The sequence below is a fragment of the Diadema antillarum genome, unplaced genomic scaffold (genome assembly GCF_040938485.1).
Source record: "Diadema antillarum isolate AM-2024a unplaced genomic scaffold, OU_Dant_1.0 scf00000016, whole genome shotgun sequence".
Taxonomy (NCBI): Eukaryota; Metazoa; Echinodermata; class Echinoidea; order Diadematoida; family Diadematidae; genus Diadema; species Diadema antillarum.
This window is the reverse complement of record NW_027270905.1, coordinates 765,892-786,581: the sequence shown is the minus strand read 5'-3', so window position 1 is coordinate 786,581 and position 20,690 is coordinate 765,892. Positions and strand designations below refer to the sequence as shown.

The 20,690-nt window shown below is 40.4% G+C and overlaps 1 protein-coding gene across 3 annotated transcripts in view; it reads left to right on the top strand.

Moving 5' to 3' along the window:
* The window catches only part of LOC139725213 (atrial natriuretic peptide receptor 1-like), a 457,948-nt gene that overhangs the window by 340,662 nt on the left and 96,596 nt on the right, over nt 1–20,690 (top strand). For all 3 annotated transcript variants that reach the window (XM_071636319.1, XM_071636314.1, XM_071636307.1), the window contains exon 5: nt 17,053–17,191. In XM_071636319.1, the coding sequence (XP_071492420.1) occupies nt 17,053–17,191 (139 nt within the window). The remainder of the gene's footprint in view (nt 1–17,052; nt 17,192–20,690) is intronic.

The window sequence follows — 20,690 nt, the reverse complement described above, 5'->3', positions numbered from 1 at the left end:
AGGATTAGTCAGCTAAGCGTATTGGGGTTGGGGTGTTGGCAAGCCAGTTCCTAATAAAGTTGTTAGTAGCAGGGTGCTCCTGTGCAGGGATGCCATTACGGTAGAATTCAACCTCCGTTCTCCCTTTCATTTATCTTATGTATTCCACTCTGGAGTTGACCTTCACTTCGCTCGTGATATAGTCGCACATTTTTGTTGTTGTTTTGAGACGAGCGCTTGTAAGGCCCTTGTTTCGGTGAGGTTTTCTTTTCTTGGGGGGGGGGGTAGGAGGAGAGGTAAACCTTATCTGCAGATCAGCATCAGTACTCATGAAGAGTAGGTACTGTGCCGCATTCATAAATGAACCATGGTCCTCCTAAATGAACATTTCAGCCACTCATTACCGAAATCTGTCTCTCTATAGCGTATGCAGACTTCATCCCGCAATGTCCCTCGCACGATCTCTCTTCATCGATCATTCGTTGCACCAACATTTCACGCTTCATCAAATCCTCTATGATGCCCCCCGCCAAACCAGACCTGAGGTTCTCTCATCATCAGCGTCCATGCGATCCCAAAGTCAAGGAGTCGGAAAGCGGCCCGAAATTAGCCTCACGAGTTTTGGCAAAGGAGCGGGATGGCTATATCGGAACATCGCTCATTTATTCTCTGTGGAGAAGGCGGGTGAATAGCACCCCATCAGAGTCCTCTGGCGATGAATTATTGTTTAAATCCAGCAAAGAGTGATTACCATATTCATTATTAGCTGCTTCGAGCCTTACAGTCTTGAACAAAGGCATTGCATTACATTTATACATCACATAATCCAGAGATCGATGTAAAAGGAGGGGGGGGGGGTTGCTAAAAAGAAGAGATACGGAGGATAATAAATCTTTTATTTTTGGAAATGTTAGAAATTTTGAGAGATCGTGATTGAAGAGAAGAGAAAGAGCTCTGAGAGTCACAGTCAAACGAGATATTTCTTCCCTGAAATCATATAGAGACGGTTGCCTTGCCATGAAACAGGAACCAATGTCTGCGCCATGCATTGCAGATCAGTTACTCCGCAATCCGTATCGAGTTAGTGTATTCACCATTCAGGACAACTAGCAAGAGAAAAAGGGATATTGGGATATTGTATACAGTCAAGGAATAGACTTAGCATCGAGTGTTTTCTTCTTTACAGGAAACGAAGAGAAATTATTTTCCCACAAAGAAGTCGTCTCCCTTTTCTCCGAGATAATACACATCATTACTCGCATGACAGTTGCATATATAGAATCTCCAATTACGGCACGCAGAAGCATATGGCGAAGTGCTTCTTTTCATATGATATTAATTTTCTTTCATCTGTATTTTTTTCTCTCCTTGCGATCCGATATGAGTGCGTGTTCCCAGCCAAATTCGATAATGACAAAGGAAATGTTTTCATTTTAGCTTTCTCCTTGCGAACATAGCCCGAGGTGACGTGGAAAAAAAAACCGGCACGCGAATTCGGGAAGTGTATTTCATGCGTGTTTCGCGCTGTATGCTCAAATTTAGTCGCTGGGAACCGCGCCTCACACCGTCTCCGAGCAAGACGTTATTTTGCTCCTCAGCCGAATCTCATTCGTCTTTGCCGATGCAAAATCAAACTTTGGGACTCCATTACGGAATAATTCGTTTAGCGTACGACGGAACTTTGCTTCACGTGGCCACGGGTCCCATGCAGCAAGGAAGGCGCTGGGAGGAAGGGAAATGCCTTGTGTATAACAAGAGCCGCTTGTCAAGCTTTGGAAAGTGTTTTTCAATAAAGCACTGTGTTTCGAGGCAAAAAGAGTTTATCTTTGATTATCTAGCGCATTTATGTGCGTAAAATACATCGTTACTGTTTTCAGGAAAGGGTGTGACGAATACACCCGCCTCAAAAATGGGGGGGGGGGGGGGGAGGTGAGGGAACAGAGGATAATGCAGATAATATACGCACTTTGTCACAAGTGAAACAAAAATGAAAAGAAAATTCTTAGACATTCGGCACCCTTGCTGTCCAAACCGTCCTTCTGTTAAACCAAATTCATATCCTTCTTGGATGACTGCGTTACCCTTTACTTAGGAGGGGGGGGGGGTGGTCTCAACGTTTTACAAAGTTTATACTTAGAGTCGTTTGTTACTGTTGAGGAAAAAAGATAACTTGGCCCGAAGTGGGCAAGCATGGCCTGACGTATATAATTCGTAATCAATCCGTCTGCTGAGTTTTAGGAATCCAGCTTTTCTTTCGGTTCACTGAATTTTGATATTTTCAACCGGTCGTATATGCACGGAGCTGTGCGTGTATACGGTATAATTTGCAACAGAGTGGACCCCAGTGTCCCGTAAGCGCGAATTCGGAACACGGGTAGGGTGTGAGGAACACCCATTTAGAAGGTATCTCTCTATTTCTTTATTTCATCTTTCCCTTTGAATCTTTAACACGTAAATTATACACATACACGTGCACACACGCACACACACACGTATTGTGTACCCACATGCTGATACGACGCTTCCTGCGTGGAACGTCCGCACTATAGGACCGTGGACAGGTGATGGACTCAAACAAGAAGATAGGTACGCTGAGCTCGCCGATAGTACCTCCTTGGGTATACTGAGCTTTTGTTGATTTTTTCAGAAGTGGATTTGCCGGCTTTTGATTTTGCCTACTTTTCCAGGTTTTATTTCAGAATTTATCCTATTTTCTTTCCATGCCCCCCCCCCCCCCCCCCCCCGCCTCGTCTCTCCCTCTCTCTTTATATCCTTTACGGTTCGATGACGAGGGGAAAGGTGGAATATAAGAGGAGTGAAAATAGACTGTTCACGTAATGAGGGATAAACTAGGAATGACATTTTGCGTCACATCACCATTATCTAATCAAGCGTGATTTCCAGACATTTCCTGCGCAACGAACGCTTGATCAGGGGTACGGAGCCAAGTTTGTCGGGGCTCAAGGTGTTGGGTTATAGGTCGAGGACGGCGTGAGTATAGGAGAGGAGTTCCAGTGGGAAAAGAAAGGTAGGATGTGTGTGTGTGGGGGGGGGGGGGGGGGAGGAGATGGTGATGAAAGTGGGAAGGTGGAATCATGGTAATGGGACAAAAAGAGAACATATGCAATCGATGTAACAGATCAAGCTCAAGATCAAGCTCAGCATAGACAGAACTCTCTTCACGGTTTTTTTTTAATTTCATTTCATTTATGGACAAAAATTGGCCGCAACTTCCACCATACGCCAGGTTTAGAGTACTCCATTGGTTGCAGTGAGTAAAACGAGTCCACTCAGCCCGACCGACACATTTTTATGTGGTGTGAATTTTCTTTACCACCCCCCCCCGTGTGTGTGTGTGTGTGTGTGTGTGTGTGTGTCTGTGTGTTTGTGTCTCTGTGTCTCTGTGTGTATGTTTTGAGGGGTGACGGCACACTTAGCTTTAAGGTTTGTAGCCTGCATTCTCACAATATCATGCGAGCCGCCACCACCACCAAAAAAAAAGTAGGTCACGGGTAATTTGGGAAAATGGTATATCCTCAAGACAATAGCAGCGTAAGTGCCAATCAGAGATGGATCACTTCGGCGCAAAAAAAGAGAAAGAAAAAAAAAAGGAATAGAATACAGATCTGTAACATTGATATCTTATATTCTGAGGACAGATGCGACTTTTCTGTTTGTTATTTACAAGGGAGAGATAATATCACGACTTCTACCAACTGCCCTCTTCATTTGAGATATCACTGGGCGTTTGGAAAGTATTCCAGTGAGTCAATGGCGCATATTCATACACGAATGGAAGCGCGTGCAAACATAGAACTCTGGCACATAAAGGAGATTCTGACATATATTATTGACTTGACTTTTTTTTTCTTTTTGGTAAATCTGTATGCGTAATCCAAAGAACCAGTGGAATCACTGTCATGTCTATCTTTGAGCGGCATCTTACTTTTTTCCCGCCACGCGTTTCCCCCATTATCATGGAGGCGGCCGTCGATCAGTCAATTTTCGATGCATCCACGCTGACCATGACTCGGGCTCAGGGCCCACTGGCTTCGCCTCGGTTTTTCCTCTGTGCAGTCACGTTCTCCGACTCTTCATGATTTGAAAGGGGCATCTTAAAAAACGTGGCAACGGCAAGGTTGACCCTAATCTCTCTCCCTCTTTTCCTCCCCCTCCCCATTCTTTCACATACCTTCTCTCTCTCCGTCGACTCTCTCTCCCTCTCTTTCATTCTATGTCGCTGCTTTTGTCTCTCTTTCTCTCTCTCTCAGTCGCTCCTTTTCTTCGTCTGCCACAATGAACATGTCAATTAACGTAAAGGCCAAGTTCGCATAAGCGATTGAGACCCGTCTCATTGCAGTTGATGAAATCAAAGACCTGCGCATAACAGGCTTACGGAATGACACCAAACTGGCACCGGACGAAATTCGCCTCAAAGCGTCTCTCCTTCTGCATACAAACTACAGAATTAGACAAAAAAGGAAAGAGGAGTTGATACTCAAAAAAGATCGCTCGGGGTTCTTTAGGATTGGCGTCTGAGTCCCCTCATATCATCTCTGATTGTATGCTACTAACATTCTTCTACTCTGGCGGGAGTTATACACTCCAATCGCATGCCAAAAATTCTCGTCCTTGTCGCATCACCGCGAAGAAGTCCCGATATGAAGTCGCGTTTTCTCATATTCAGCCCGTTCGGGCCAGCCTTATTACAGTTGATGAAACCAAAGACCCGAACCGCCACGAACTAGTTCTCGAGGCGTTAAAAATCCGTCTGCGTCTCATGTTTGTTCCTCTAACGTCCGCCAGTGAAACCGGGCCTCGTGGCCAGAGTGGTGTTTGCCATGTCATATGCAACAAACATTCATTATCAAGGTCTCATCCAATATTATCATCACGTCCATTGCGATAGTGCTCGCGGGCAAAAAAAAAAATCATATCTGAATGGCAGTTATATATTACAAGAATATCAATAGTACTTTCGTATAGAGCAGTTGTGGTGGTGATGGTGTAGTTGGTAGGAGTATAAGTGGTAGTAGTAGTAACAGTGGTAGTAGTAGTAGTAGTAGTGGTGGTAGTAGTAGTAGTAGTAGTAGTAGTAGTAGTAGTAGAAGTGTAGTAATAGTAGTACTAGTGGTGGTAGTAGTAGTGGTGGTGATGGTAATAGGAGTAAAACAAAAAGAGGAAGACGATAACAAAGAGGGAAAAATTAGAAGGGGGGAAATTAAGAAGGAAAAGTACTTTAAACCCTGGACATTCTTTCCGGAGAAATACCTGTTCTTTCACATTATTTAGAGGGGGCATCATTTATCATTGCGTTGCTCAAGCATTGCCAGGTACTCGCATGAAGGGATTCACAAGTACGGGTAAATCATCCCATCCAAAAGATGAAAGTAGTAGTAGGCGGGGATTCGAATCCTGAATCTGCTCTCTAGTACCCTATCCACTCTTCCGCAGTACATCTAACACTAGACTTCCGCTCTTGGGAAGGTGTAAGTAATGCTCCTCCCATTATTTACATTTTTTTTTTGGGGGGGGGGAGGGGGAGGGGGGAAGTGTTTTTTATGTTTTTTAAGATATTTATTTACCTTTGTATTTGTCGCCGTTTTTGTTTGTTTATTGTAGGGTTATTTTTGTTGTTAAGGGGCGGCTACAATGTAATTACTCCAGGGACTGCTATACGTTGCAATTAATGTCGTATCCGGGTGAGAAAGGGCGAACAGTCGTGCTAGAACTCGCTGTGTGTCTGTGATGGCGCGGCGAAAGTGTGTTGAACTTGTGATACATTCTCACGGCGAGAGAGATCACGTGTTTTATCTGTTTTTGTTTGCTTTTCTTTTTTCACCCTAGTCGGCGTTCATTAGTAGTCAAGTAATGATCGATCGCCCTAAACGATCACTGTGATACCATCGCTGCGTTTCAAGGATGGGCGATTCCCATTTGCACTTTTTTTCAACACTTTTTTTCTTCTTTAAGTGACTAACGCGATGATCGATCGGGCTAAACGATCACCCTTTCGTTCCAGAGAGGGCGCCCGGCTGAGCCTATATGGCATTTAACGCCATGTACCCGTGACGGACCATCATTCAACCTAGCTAGCATTTTTGTCATCTAATAGCACACCCTCCCCCCCCCCCCCCCCACCCCCCACCACCACCACCACCACCACTACAGCACTACAACGTAGGTTTCGTTATCTTGAACCCCTGTCTTAAAGAAAAAAGAAAAGAAAAAGAAAAAAATGTTTAAGCGTATCAAATGCAGCGTTTTATTGCGCATAATAAAGAATGTAATTACGTATATATATATATATATATATATATATATATATATATATATATATATATTTATATAATATCATATATTTGTTTTTTACTTTCTTTTTAAAGGGTTAATCATTTCATCAGATTGTTTGCAAAGGGAAATATCGAAAGTGGTCACTTCGCGCACCGCTGATTATTTTATAAATCCGCATTGATAGCATGTTGTCCGTACGAGAAAGTCATATAGTCCATTGTGATCTGTTTTAGATACGAACTGCTTTCCGTCATCGCCGATCCCAACGCCTGTTATTACACGATTTCGATCAAAGTGTCCTGTCATTGTACTCTTATCATCTAGCCAGGCGAACAATGATGGATTTGCCTATGAGCGATTCGACCGAGAGGTATTTGTACTTCCGAGTGTCAAAAAACAGAAAATAATGCCGCACAATACTATCTATTGTATTTTTTACAACATATATTTTTCCAGTGCTGTGCTATATGTCTTGTTAATGTCTCTCTTTCCTCCGCTGTCTATTTGTCTGTCTGTCTGTCTGGTTTGTATGTAAGACACCTGAAATATGTACTCCTGGTGTAAAGAATACCGCGAATATCCCCACACATCAACCATATCAACAGCGTCGTACAAAGTGCCTTGTTTAGTGCACTGTTGTTTTAAGCCAGAATCCCTTCGCCTTGTGTAGAGTGCAACGAGTGCTATATACTCTCTTTACGTTGTATATAGCATGTTTCTTCGACGGCCTGGAAGGTTTTGGCGTGCTGCGTATTGCACTGCCGTCTTTAAGGACACTCAAGGTCAGAAAGTGTACTTTGTTCGAATATACCGTGTCAGCTTCCCTCGGTGAACGGCTGGTCGGTGTATTACACTGCTCTCTACCCGAAGAGTGTATTAGCTATTGTCTTTCGGGTTTAAATACCCAAGGTCAAAGAGTGTACTTCCTGTGTACAGAAGTGTATTTTGAAATACTCCCCTGAATCGTAAAGCGTGATTACACTATTGCAGGACTTGTGTGCCGCTTGAAGAGCAAGATGCCTCATTCTGCTTATGCTTATATACTTATATAAAAAAAAAATTCTCCCGTCCGTCGAGGTGGTCAGTTGGTAAGGCCGTTACACTCGGAGGGGGCGGGGGCTTTACAGGACTTTGTGTGATGAAGGTGTTCATTACAAGTTTAGGGTGATCCATTACAATCAGAAGAGTATGCTATGATTTATATATATATATATACATACACATATTTATTTTATGTGTGTATATAGGGTCATCAGCAAATAGAGAAAATGATAGCGCATTTGTTACATAACAAGAAATATTTCTGTAGATATTCAAATTTCCGTATACATCGTAGTTATTTTCTGTGTTTTTCAAAATCTCAAATATCTTCAGCTGATAAAAATGGATGTGTTGGTTTTTGCATTCAAACGCTTCATAATACACATTTTTTAAACACACATACACTTATATATGTTTAAATGTATCACATCTCCCGGATGATTACTGCACCTACAATCCCATTAACTGACCTTGAATAATCTTGTGTCGTCAGTTCTCTTGCCCGCTACTCATTTTTGAGTAGATCCAACTGAAGGCGCCACCCTCAAAATGCTAGAGGTCGATACGATTCCTTACCCTTTCCATGCACCTCCCCCCCCCCCCCCCCCCTCTCTCTCTCTCCTCCGTCCGTCCCTCTCCAGCACCGGTCTGGTATTCGCTTCTTTATCCGTATATCTGACATTCTAATGTTCTTCATGTTGTTGTTTTTTATGTGTGTTGTTGTTGTTGGTTTTTTTTTCAAACCGCTAGCCTGGCACTTTGTAAATCAACACGTTATGTAAAATGTGAACAGAAAGGTAGACAGAAAGATCATCGATTGCAGAAAGTGTCTCTTACAAATTTGGTTTCATACGGACTAGATATATCCACCGCCAGTAGTGACAACGTGAACCCCATATATTGCTCCGTGATCAACTTTTTTTTGGTTGAAGCTCTTCCACAAAAAAAAAAATGATCTGCGCATTTGATAGATAGCATGCAGGAGGGCAAAATGCATCAAAGTATCGCATATACATCTATTTTCCCCGTCGCCCTAGGCCGAACAGGATACATTTCTTTCCATCACTGAAAGGTGGTTCTAGGACATGAGTCGAATGTTGATCGATGTTACTCTGTGAGTTGTTACTTTTTTGAGCTTCTGTACAGCTGTTTTTCCTCCCCTTCCCCTGCCCCTATACTACGATAAAAAACCCCGACATTAAAGGAGAATAAAGACAGAAAACGCTAATATCGTCTGTAAAGTTGCAGTTCCCACAGTGAACGTTAGGCAAAGAATATCGTAAAGATTAGGAGTACTGCCGGCTAACAGGAAACAGCGTGACGTGAATTGTCATGCGCAATTTCATAATACCTTTATGACGCGAGATTTGATTTACATTGTATACGAGGGGTACCCCTGCTATATGAAAGATGGTGTAAGCGAAATGTATCGACGAGATATCACTCGTAACGGGTGGTCGTGCGCGCCGGTGTGCGCGTGGGTAGAACGAAGATTGATCTGCCATGTCACTGTTTGTGAACAAGGCACTGCGAGCTTCCTTATCCATTTGTTACCAAACTTCCTCTCATCACGTCGTGCATGTCATGCTTTTATGAATTCTGGAGGAGCGGGGAAAAAAAAACAGAGTCACAAATGTAGCTTTAGTCACATTGCAGCCAGGGGGGTCGTAAAGATAACCCTACCCGGCGGGCATTTCACTTTTATCAGGATCTCTCAATCAGTATGTTAATCGTAGTACACGAATCCCCCGGCTCTCGGCGCCCCCGTATTATCTTTGCGCATATCTATCTCTTTGTCGATTCAGTAACCTACTGCATCAATAATTTTGTATCTTTTCCATCTGTTGATGAATCATATTAGTTGAAATTCAAATGCATCTGTGGTCTAGCAGAATTCTGGGATATCAGTAAATCAGAAATGTTTTAATGTCGGTTAGATTTATTTATGATCACTGCTGCGCATAATTATTATTTACATCGAAATTCTGTCGCGTCAAGCTGTGCGAAAATATCGCGAATTTCTCCGTCGAGTGTCGTAAAACATTTTTGTGCTCTCTCTTTCTCTATCCATAAATCTATTCCTGTCTTTGTCTCTTTTTTTTTGTGCGTGTGTGTCTGTCATCCATCAAATCGAATTATCAACTAATTCCAACAAAAATTTTTAATGGTTGAATTACAGAACATCTGAAGTTATTGAAGATTTATGTATTTATTAATGATTCATTTATTTATTCATCTCTTTACTTACTTATAAATGTATGTATGCATAAACGTAAAAGAGTATATTTTCAGGTCATGTCTTGGATAAAAGGCAGAGTAGCCTCGTTCGATTTTAAGAGAAATTTCTGTCGGCAGTAGTTCGCCCTCTTGGTAATTGTGATATTATAGTAATATTGATACATACAGGCACAAGATACATTTTCCTTAACATTATCAATAAGTACTAAACAATTGGATAGAATTAAAGGTACAAGAGAAATAGATTATCACAAGACCGCTAAAGTTTCTAGAGTGAGGTTAATGATAAGTGGTAGACTATCAAACGTGGAGCTTCCCACCACAACTTGTAGAAAATTCGAAAGGCCAAATAGCTGTGTAATAACAGTTATCATAGCTGAAAAACAAAGTAATATAGGTTATCGTATCTTTACAGCTGGAGCTATCGCTCGTACCCTTTATGGTAATGGCTTTTATCTTTTCTATCCTGCTGAATATGGCGATTGTCAGAAGAAATACAATATAAAAAATGAAAAAAAAACCCTGTTGATTTGCATGTCAGGTGTAATGACTCAAGCGTTCTAAGTTAGCTCGCGATGTTGTAATGTTTTGACGTAGCTTTATGACATCGTCCAGTGCAAACTCAAAGCTGACGACATCTATGTGAACAGTAGAGAACAGTTGTAATGATATTTGGAAATTCGGCCTTTAAGCCACGAGAAATTTGCTCCATTGAAGTCACGCTGTGGATGTGACCAGCATAAGTCACATCTCCGTTGAAGGAGATTTTTAAAAATTAGTTTATTTGTTTGAGACCAGCGGCACTCACTACATTGATGGCCTTACTTGTAGAGAATCAATCATTTCATGTAGTAGTCGTCGATTTGATGTTGTTGCTGCTGATTTTGCTGTTGCTCGTCCTTATTCTTGCCGTCCTTGCCCTCTACCTTGCATGTTCCCGCGTTTTAGTGATTGCCGTTGTTTCAGCGAGGAGGATCGAGAGATGGAGTCACAAAAGTCTTATTCCTTTTGAACTCAGAAAATATTTGAAGTAAGTGCCAAACTGGATCTGCGTCAGAGAGAGGTATATAGACAATTGATTCGTGTCTCATTGCATAATGATTAGCCATTCTCTATAAAGGAATAATTATGTCTTTGTGGTAGTTTGTGCGATGCCTTCCCGTCGTGCACCGCGGTGGAATACAATCAGGGTAAGATGAAGTGATACGTGTCTCAGTATACCTCCAGTGGTGGAACCAGGGATTTGCGAGTAGACATCCCCTTGTCGAAAAAAAAAAGACGCTTTCGGGAAAGAAAAGAAGAAGAAAACAAGATCCTGAGATCGCTGTCACTTATTTTGATACCATGTATCCCTGTTTTGTGACTTTTGTTACCATCTTCCCAGTACCTTCTCTGTAAGATCTCCCCGCAAGATCTTAAACTCCGACATTTTTTATCATCAGCGGTTATTCTATCCCGTCAACAAGCCAGGCGTACCTTTCTCGTCTTGCCCCTTTCCACATCCTCCTCTTTTTGTAGCATCTCATTTTCCCCCTATCCATAATTCAGAGTCAAGTTTATCTTAGGCCACTTTTTGGTTTTAAATCTAGGAGAGATGTACCGGCGGATTTAGCTCTGCAGTGTTCAGTAACATCCATTGGCCCCATTGCTTTGACATATTATCATTCATCCCTCCATGTTGCGATAGGAAGTCAGTTTTTGATTTGTTTTGTTTTGTCTTTTATTTTATTTTACTTCATTTTTTTTCTTGTCTGTGCGGGTGCGTGCCACGTGTTGGCACTCGACCGCGTTTCCCGCCACTCGAAGGCGGGAATGGGAAGGTCACAGCGATGCCTCTCTATCTCTTATCTCTCTATCTCTATTTCTATCTCTTATAAATCTATCTCTGTCATCTCTCTATCTCTCTCTCTATCTCTATCTCCTATCTCTCCCTCTCTATCTCTTATCTCTCTATCTCTATCTCTTATCTCTCTATTTCTATCTCTATCTCTTATCTCTCTATCTCTATCTTTTTTCTCTCTGTGTGTCCTATAGGCTGACATGACATTTGCAGGCAGCAACAATATTATCCAAGTGTAAAAAAGGCGCGTTTCATCATAGTTGATTAACTACTTGTTTTATTCATTTGTGTATGTTTAGAATTTTCTGAAGTAGCAGAACTTTTTGCGACAGTTATTGCTAGAGTTACGAATTCTGCGGACGATAGTGAGAATAAAAAATGTCCAAACCGTGAAAAATGGATATTCATTTATTAATTTATTTATCAATATTCTTTCATGCATTCATTCATTCCTGCATCCATAGCAGAATGATTGATTGATTCGTTCGTTCATTTTGCATCTGTAAGAATGGAAGGGATTACAGCAGGGTTTGTGGAAGAGGGTATTGCTCACAACATAAATCATCACGGATGAAAAACACGCTAACTGACCATTTCTCTCTCTCTGTTTCACGGCAAAAAAGAGGTTTGTAGGACAATTCATTTCAAACACAAAGCAATCAACAAATATATAAAGCTATAAATGCTTTGTTCTGAGGAAGACTTTGACTTACTTCTTTCGCGAGTGGGAGGATAGCCGTTTCATCTCTCAAATCTTTAGTGTCATTAAAAAGTGAATCGGATTGATTCCCATACCTCATCCCTGGAGACTCTGCCTATTATCAGTGAACTGTTTCAGGTGAAATCGGCCGAGCCTCTTCGCCTAGAGGGACCCATGCACTGGGTGGTTGTGTGTGTTTGTGTGTGTGTGTGCGTGTGTGTGTGTGTGTGTGTGTGTGTGTGTGTGTGTGTGTGTGTGTGTGTGTGTGTGTGTGTGTGTGTGTGTGTGTGTGTGTGTGTGTGATGGGGGGGGGGAGGGGAGGCACAGTAATTTGCGACCAACCTCATTCTGTTCTCACGTCTTTATTTATTGCCTTGTGTTATCTTTGGTCTCTGTGTATGTATATGTTGTTTTACGGCACGGGACCTCATTCGGATTCAAGATAATTACATCATATCACAACAGTCGGGATATGTTTTCAAATGTTACCATGATTCAAAAGTCTAGACATAATTATATTCTAGAGTGTGTGGCTCAGCGAAAACTGAAAAGCTACCGTTAACTCACATTATACCCCCCCTCCCCCCCCCCCAGTATGTATTGTGTAGTGTAAAAGAGATGATTGGATATGGAATGTCATTTTCTGTGTGAAGTTTGCTGGTGTCTGAACTGTACACCGATTAAAGTTTGCAGAAGAGAATAGAGAAGAATTTTGGTGCAGTATTTTTCTAGTAGTGATTTCGACGGAACTACACCTGAAAGTCGCTTTGCTATGTCCAGCGTGCGTACATTGTGGACACGCTCACCCGTTTATACGTGTAGTAGTGATTCACGGCTTGTTTTAGAATACGCTCTGACAGTGCACGCGTGTTGGTTTTTGATGTAGTGGCGCTAATTATTGTCCACGCGATATATGTTCTGCATTTTCAATCAACATGAGTAGGGCTAATCAGTATTTACTTACAACGCTTGGATTTTTGTTTATTATGTATGAGACTTATGAAACTTTGATTGCTCCTAAATCAACCACGGATGTGAACGACCGCGCGTATGTGTTTCCGATGCTCCAACCAGACAGATCACAGTTGAAATGTATCAAGCACAGGGTGGTATATTCTTATAGAAAGATCACGAGGTATCTGTAGGGAAATCATGTGTGTATAGTCTTTTTGTTGTCGAAGTTGGTTTTTACACACTCCCCTCGACTTCTCATCATATATCAATCATGTGGGGTTTTTTTAGGTCGGTTTGTTTGTTTGTCTGATTGTTTTTTTAATGACATTATTGACGTTTCAACCTGCGCGATTTTTTTTTATTTATTTTTTATTTATTTTTTTATTTTTTTTTTATTATTATTTTTTTTTTTTGGGGGGGGAGGGGATGGGGTGGTGGGATGAGCATGACTTAACCGGCAACGACTGAACAGCGCAACATAGTGAAAAGATATGACAGAAATTAAAGTATAGTGGTTTGCCAAATTTGAGAGAAACTATAAAGGGGAAAAAAGGGAAATGTGTGAGATCTGTACTTATAGAGACTCAGAGTATAGTGCATCGCTTGTCTTCGTTTCAAAAGCTTATTGCACTGAAAGGATGTTAGTGTATCGGCTGTTATATCGTGTAAAATTTGCAGCAATAATGAGTATTTCATTGAGGTCTACACTGATCTAAAGTCATAACTCAATCAGCCAATGGATTTCCGTGTGATTTAATATTAAATACAAAGTTTTGTTATGGGGGGGGGGGGTTTGACACTTGAATGTCTATTGTGAATTGACATCGTTTATCATACAGCGGTCGTCTGTGCACCGTTTGCATTCATATTTTCATGGTGGATCATGAATTGTTCATTAACTCGTTGTGTAGAAAAAGGAGTGAAAAGGATAGCCATTATCTATTCCTCGCCCTGCACCTCCGCCCTCCCGAATGACTCCCGAGGTTCCTGATGGGGGTACCCATCGTAGGCCTCCGAGCAGCACACCGCACCGGGCACGGGGTCGTTGGAACTGAAATGACCTGTCCCTACCATACATGAGACACACGAAAGGGAACGAAGACATCTGGGGCGATTGATTGGGCTCAATGACTCTCAGACCCGGATTGTGGCGACTGGGAGCCGCCATCTTGGACTAATGGCAATGATCGGTGGGCGGAAAGGACACTTTGGGTTACCTTAACCGTTAACTGACCGAAATCATGAGTCAACTCGTGCCTCCTCCCTCGCACATCCACACACACACACACACACACATACAGACACACACATACACTTACTGATACAGACACACGCACATACACATATAGACGGAATACGCGCAGACACATACTAATGCACGTTCTCTCCCGCTTAGCAATAGATCATGGCGCTTTCCGGAATGTTATTGATGAACGGCAATCCTTCTTTTAATAATCTCACCCCTTCCCTGAAGAACGAATTGTATCTCCATATTATGAATTCCTAGTATAGCTGATTTGATTCCCTTCTCTTCCCCCTCTCCTTATCTATCTATATATTTATTTATTCATTTATTTATTTATTCATTCATTTATCTATCTATCTATCTATCTATCTATCTATCTATCTATCTATCTATCTATCTATCTATCTATAAATCCATCTATCTATATATCTCGCTCTTGAACCCTCGTCACTTGATGGTAAACTGTTATAAATCACTTCGATAAGGCGACTTTTATCGGGTTTAGCATCCATGAACATAGCTGATTACTTCAAACTCGATGCGTGTACATACAGCTCTGTCGCGAATTCATGAATCTCGTGTTGTACGAAGCTGTTCTGAGGGCATTGCATTGCAGTAATGGAAAAGGCGAAAAGAGGGGGGGGGGGGTTGCACCAAAATGACGAATACTAGTAAATGTTGGGTCCAGAACAATACCTGTTGATACGTAAGATAAAGATCAGAACTCACAATGACTAGACAGGATTGTTTAGATACTGACAAAATTGATTTAGCCGAATCCCATCACTGTTAGAGTTTGAATATGACAGTACAGTATACAATAAAAAAAAAAAATGATTTCAAATTTGTTCATGCGAGGCGTACAGACATACACAATAGCAAACAAATGAAAATGCGATATTAAATGTGACACGCCAATATGATATCATTTTTGTGTGATATGTCACTCTATATAATATATCACAGTTGAAATGAAAGAGTGCAACGCAATATTATACTCTACGTGGCAAACAAAGTCTTGAGATTTCTTTGCAGGCTTAAATGAATGTAACGTGTCCAATTGTTTCATAATAAAGTTAATGAAATGTAAGCCAGTGACCCCTTTTTTACGTTACACATCCAATGTTATAAAATACCAAAGTCGAATAGAAATTGATACAAACTAGCTTTGTATTTTGGGGCTGGAATATCAGAGACAATTATACATTAAAGCAGCAACCCTTATCAATGAGCACATGAAGGGGACACACATACACACACACACACACACACACACACACACACACACACACACACACACACATACACACACACACACACACACACACACACACACACACACACACACACACACACACACACACACACACACACACACACACACACACACACACAAATGAAGTACTGAGAAGATACTACATGTCCCCGCTCATATTCATCGCGGGAGAAAGAGGTTTAAAATCCTCTCACAATTTATGGAGATTTAACCTTTTTTCTGTCTCTCGCTTCTTTCTTCTTTTTTTTTTCGTCTCGAAAGAGGAGTGAATCAGGAAGGAAGGAAGGAAAAAGAAATATTATGCGGCGAGGCGCCTAGCCATGCAACACGCCATCATAATAGATTATGAAAACCAGCTCCGCGTGCCACTCTCTGATATACATTCGTATCTCTATCATCCTGTTTGCCGGTCTGTCTATAATCTATCTATCTCACTTTCCCCTTTCACATTCACGTATTTCCCTCAGTGATGTCTGCCTATGTGGTATTCGTTCTCTCACTAACTATGGTTACTGTATATTTTTTTGTGTGTGTATATTTGAATATTTTATAGTGCATTCATGTACAAATACTCAAGTTTAAAAAAAGGAAAAATGTATTCACTTATCGTACGGCAGATCACATCAGCAGATAACACCAATACAGAAAGAGAGAGAGAGAGAGAGAGAGAGGGGGGGGGGAGAGGAAGGAGAAGAGGCAGCTATATGCAAGCTGCGGCCTATAATCGATTTCAAATTACAATTAAGAAAGGTTTGAGTCCTCTCGTCATCTCATCCACCCACTTTCAAATATTGCATGAAGAGTTTTTGTCGTTGTTCGATGGTTAGAACATTATTTACTCCTTTTCTCTTGCTATTGAATACGTGGCGTCTTTTGTATTTTTTTCCTCGGAATTTTCAGCATAAATCGGAAAAATGAAACCTTTCCGTGTTTGGCAGTGGCTGCAGAACGTTCTTTTTGATAGAAGAAAGTTGCATGCGGGAATTCGTAAAACTGCTTCTAGTTAGGTCCAGCGAACACGCCTGTTCTCTCCCTCTCACCCACCCCCATTATTATTATTATTATTATTATTATTATTATTATTATTATTATTATTATTATTATTATTATTATTATTATTATTATTATTATTATTATTATCATCATCATCATCATCATCATTATTGTTATTGCTATTACTAGTACTGCTACTAGTACTACTACTACTACTTATACTACTACTACTAGTAGTAGTAGTAGTAGTAGTAGTAGTAGTAGTAGTAGTTGTTGTTGAAGTATTGTAATAATGATTACTAGTGCTAATCTGGGATGTGTTCGTTTTAAGTAATGTAATTCATTGATATCATTTCACAATATGTCATGGTCGTGAGACATTATTCTGACTGCGTACATGGAGTTTTTGCAAGAGAAATCTATGACGAATTTTAAATGACAAACTTTATAGATCAGGTTTGCATTCTCCACGTCTCGCTTGTTCTTCACAGGTAATAGGCGTGTACTATGGAGCAAAACGAGTCTACAAACCAGTTGCAGGAAAGGTCATTGACTGGCCGGGATCGGAAGTACCACCTGACATTCCCAAGTGCGGATTTCTTAACGAGCTCTGCCCGCCTCCAAACAACAGTAAGCTCTTCTCTCATACTGTGGATTGAACCCAGAACTAAACATATCACCGTTTGACTAACTTCTAAATGTATTAAGATATACAGTACATGCCCTTGAATTTCCTGAAAGCTTGCCTTATAATGATATGCTTAACGGGTAATTCCAATCCAGTTATAAGTTGGTCTAGAATGAAAGAGCGAGATTTTATAAGCGCAACAATGAAAAACTTGATCAAAAGTGGTTACAAATCAGGGGAATGATAGTTATGAAATTGTGAATTTTGCTGATTTTTACGAAACACTTCTCGAAGACTTGATATTAATATGCAAAGGAGTGAGCTGATGATGTCTTCCAACAAAAAATTAACGATTTTTTTTTTGCTATAAAAGTGTAAATCATAATAATATGTTTATTCATGGCTTAGTATCTTCAAAATAATAGTCAGATATATTAGGATTCGAGACTGGTACATAGGCCTAAATGCATTCGAACTAGAAACTGTAAATTTCGAGATTTTGTATACAAATATATATGGCACGTTTTGAAGTACTAACGTCATCAAGTCACTCACTTGCATATTCATTTGGACTTTTTAAGACCTGTTTCATGAAAATTAGCGAATCTTTCCAGCTTCACAACTTCCGTATTTTTTTACAAAAGTTTGATCAGATGTTCACTGATTTGCTTACACAATTTTGCTATTGCTTATCAGAATAACTTTCAAGTGGTCCGGAATTTCCCTCTAACTCTATAGCAACAGTTACCGCATGCAAATGGGTCCCAAATACTGAAATGCATTAAAGTAGAAACGGCTGAACTGAAATGCTCGTTACTAGGTCCTTAGTGAAAATAATCATCCAAACATCCTAGTGCATTAGAAAGTAGCCCTGTGCTATTTCAACTTTTCCAGGGAAAAGCTGTAAATATTTGTGTGTTTGTTTATATCAGTTGTCGTGTTGAGAGTGTTTCCAAGTCGTATTTATCCAAACGTACAATTTCCATTGAGCTAGTGATCACGCAATACCCCCGAAAAATCTTCGATATCATAGGAAACCAATTACCGTAAATAAAGGTATATTAACTGCACCATTTCCCCGCTGAAACAGGTCAGAATTCAGGATGTGGTTTGTACACCATTACAGCCAATACCTATTGAATGTCTCCATAAAGTGTGCAGACAGTGTTCAATGTTCGAAATAAATTTCTTTTCAGTAGGCATTTATTTCTACTGTATATTTTCTTCTTTTTTATGGCACAAAAATCAAAACATCAATTTTTCCCAAAACATTTCATTCAATTCAACCAACATGTCGGCAGTATCTGCACTCGTTGTATGTTATGGCAATATCCACGCTTGCCGGCGGACTGTCTGTATTTTTCCCCGACGGTCCAAAAAAAGGGGTGCGGTTAATACATCAGTGCGGTCAATACATGATTTACGGTAATTGCATTTTTCTATATTTGTTACCGTGGTTTTATTCCCCTAATTCCGTTGTCGTATATCGTCTAGATGATAGTGTCAGATCCCACACAAAAGCTTTCATAGGTCATAGATGATATTTGAGAACAGTGCTGGCACTGAATGATACTAGACTGTCGACTGATATATTTTTACGATGTTTCATTTTTTTTTATCAAAGAGAAGAAAATAAGTTTTCAAATAAAAATATTTGGGTTTTATTTCCTTGAAATTGTTTCTTTCTATGCGTATCTTCGTGTTGTTTTACCGTTCATAGGGATGATGTTGCATTATTTATTTTTTTTTTGGGGGGGGGGTGGGGGTAATCTTCAGGGGTTTAGTTGGCAGCCCTTTTAATTACATTCAGAAACAGTAATGTGTTCTTCTGTGGCCAGCACAAACAACGAAAGAGTGTTAGTCACGGGTATAGATAAACAACAACAACAACAACAACAACAGTACACTACCTTAAAACTGAAAATATTACATCATCATGTCTTTCGTTTGCAATCGCGAAAAGGAAAGCAAAATGAAAATAAAAACAAATGCCAGCAGATTCCCCGCCATTGCACTCTCATTTGAATCAAGGTCTTATTATTTCTTCTTCTTTTCTTTCATACCGAAAAGGCAATATGCTGAGGGTTTGTAACCGACCCACAGAAAATGGAGGGGAAAAAACACACCAAACAAACAACGTAACATCGGTTAGAGCTTATCATCGGGCAATTGGTGGAGAAAAGATATCGAAAAAAAAGCAAATATTTGGTCAAAGCTTCCCGCAAAACTTCTTAAGCACTTTGAAGATGGAGAAATTCAATAAATTTGGCGACGTCTTCACAGCACGCTATTGAAATAAATGGTACACACTGTGTCAAGAAAATTCCACTTTTTTTCTCGTTTTCTTTTCTTCTCAACTTAACGCTTCATTCTTTTGAAGTTCCGTTTATACTATAGTATAGTCAAACTCCCACTGTCTTTTCATAATCTGGGACCGCGCACTCAGTTTGTGGGCTGCTCAATTTAGGGGTTGATAGAATAAGACCCCCCCCCCCCATGGGGCATTAGTCTCATAGCATGGACTATGGTGAAAGTAACTTTGAAATCTGTCGGTTATTGACCTAGCATGGCTTCTATAATAGTTGAACCACGCAGGTCATTCGGAAAGATATTGGATGATTTGGTATCAATGATTCATAATCATAAACGATTATATATCTATTTATTCATGTATGTATATATTTCATCGATTGTTAATTCATGTTTACAAATTTTTTTTCATTCATTTGCTGATCTGTTTATATGTCTGTTTAGTCATTACTGTGTCTTTTTTTTTTTTGAAATATCTATTGATGTTAGTTGCATTGATATTAGTGATTCACACTTCTAGGAAGTATTACTCTTTAAACGTTCTTTCATTAAGCGCAGTACCACTGAACTTGGTCTCATTAATGACACTGACGCCAGGTGGTTAAGATGTTGAATTCGAATTGTTTAATAGAGAAGGCCTTCAGTTTTTTCGTTCATAATGTAAAGGTTCACTTTTCGTTCCTTGCCTCCTGCTCGCAATTTCCTCTCCGTGTGCAGCAAAGGAGTCCCCAAGTATCAGTAACGATTTGAGCCGTATAGAATCTTTCTACGTGCATGTGTTTGGGTTGTATTCGTAATGCTGATTTATGGATTATGGCCTGCGGTCTAACCTCGCCGAACACGCGTCCCATTGACCTTCCCTTATTCTAAAATTCATCACATAGCAAGGCGGTATTATTATTCTATCATGTCCCGAGATTTCGAAGTCTACCCAAGGTGCGATGAGCTCACGTTCAAAATTAGGTTCGGTGTAAAGATGGCAGAGGTAAAAATGGCAGAGGTAAAAATGGCAGGGGTAAAAATGGCAGAGGTAAAAATGGCAGAGGTAAAAATGGCAGGATAAAAAATGGCAGGGGTAAAAATGGCAGGGGTAAAAATGGCAGGGGTAAAAATGGCAGAGGTAAAAATGGCAGAGGTTAAAAATGGCAGAGGTAGAAATGGCACAGGTAAAAATGGCAGAGGTAAAAATGG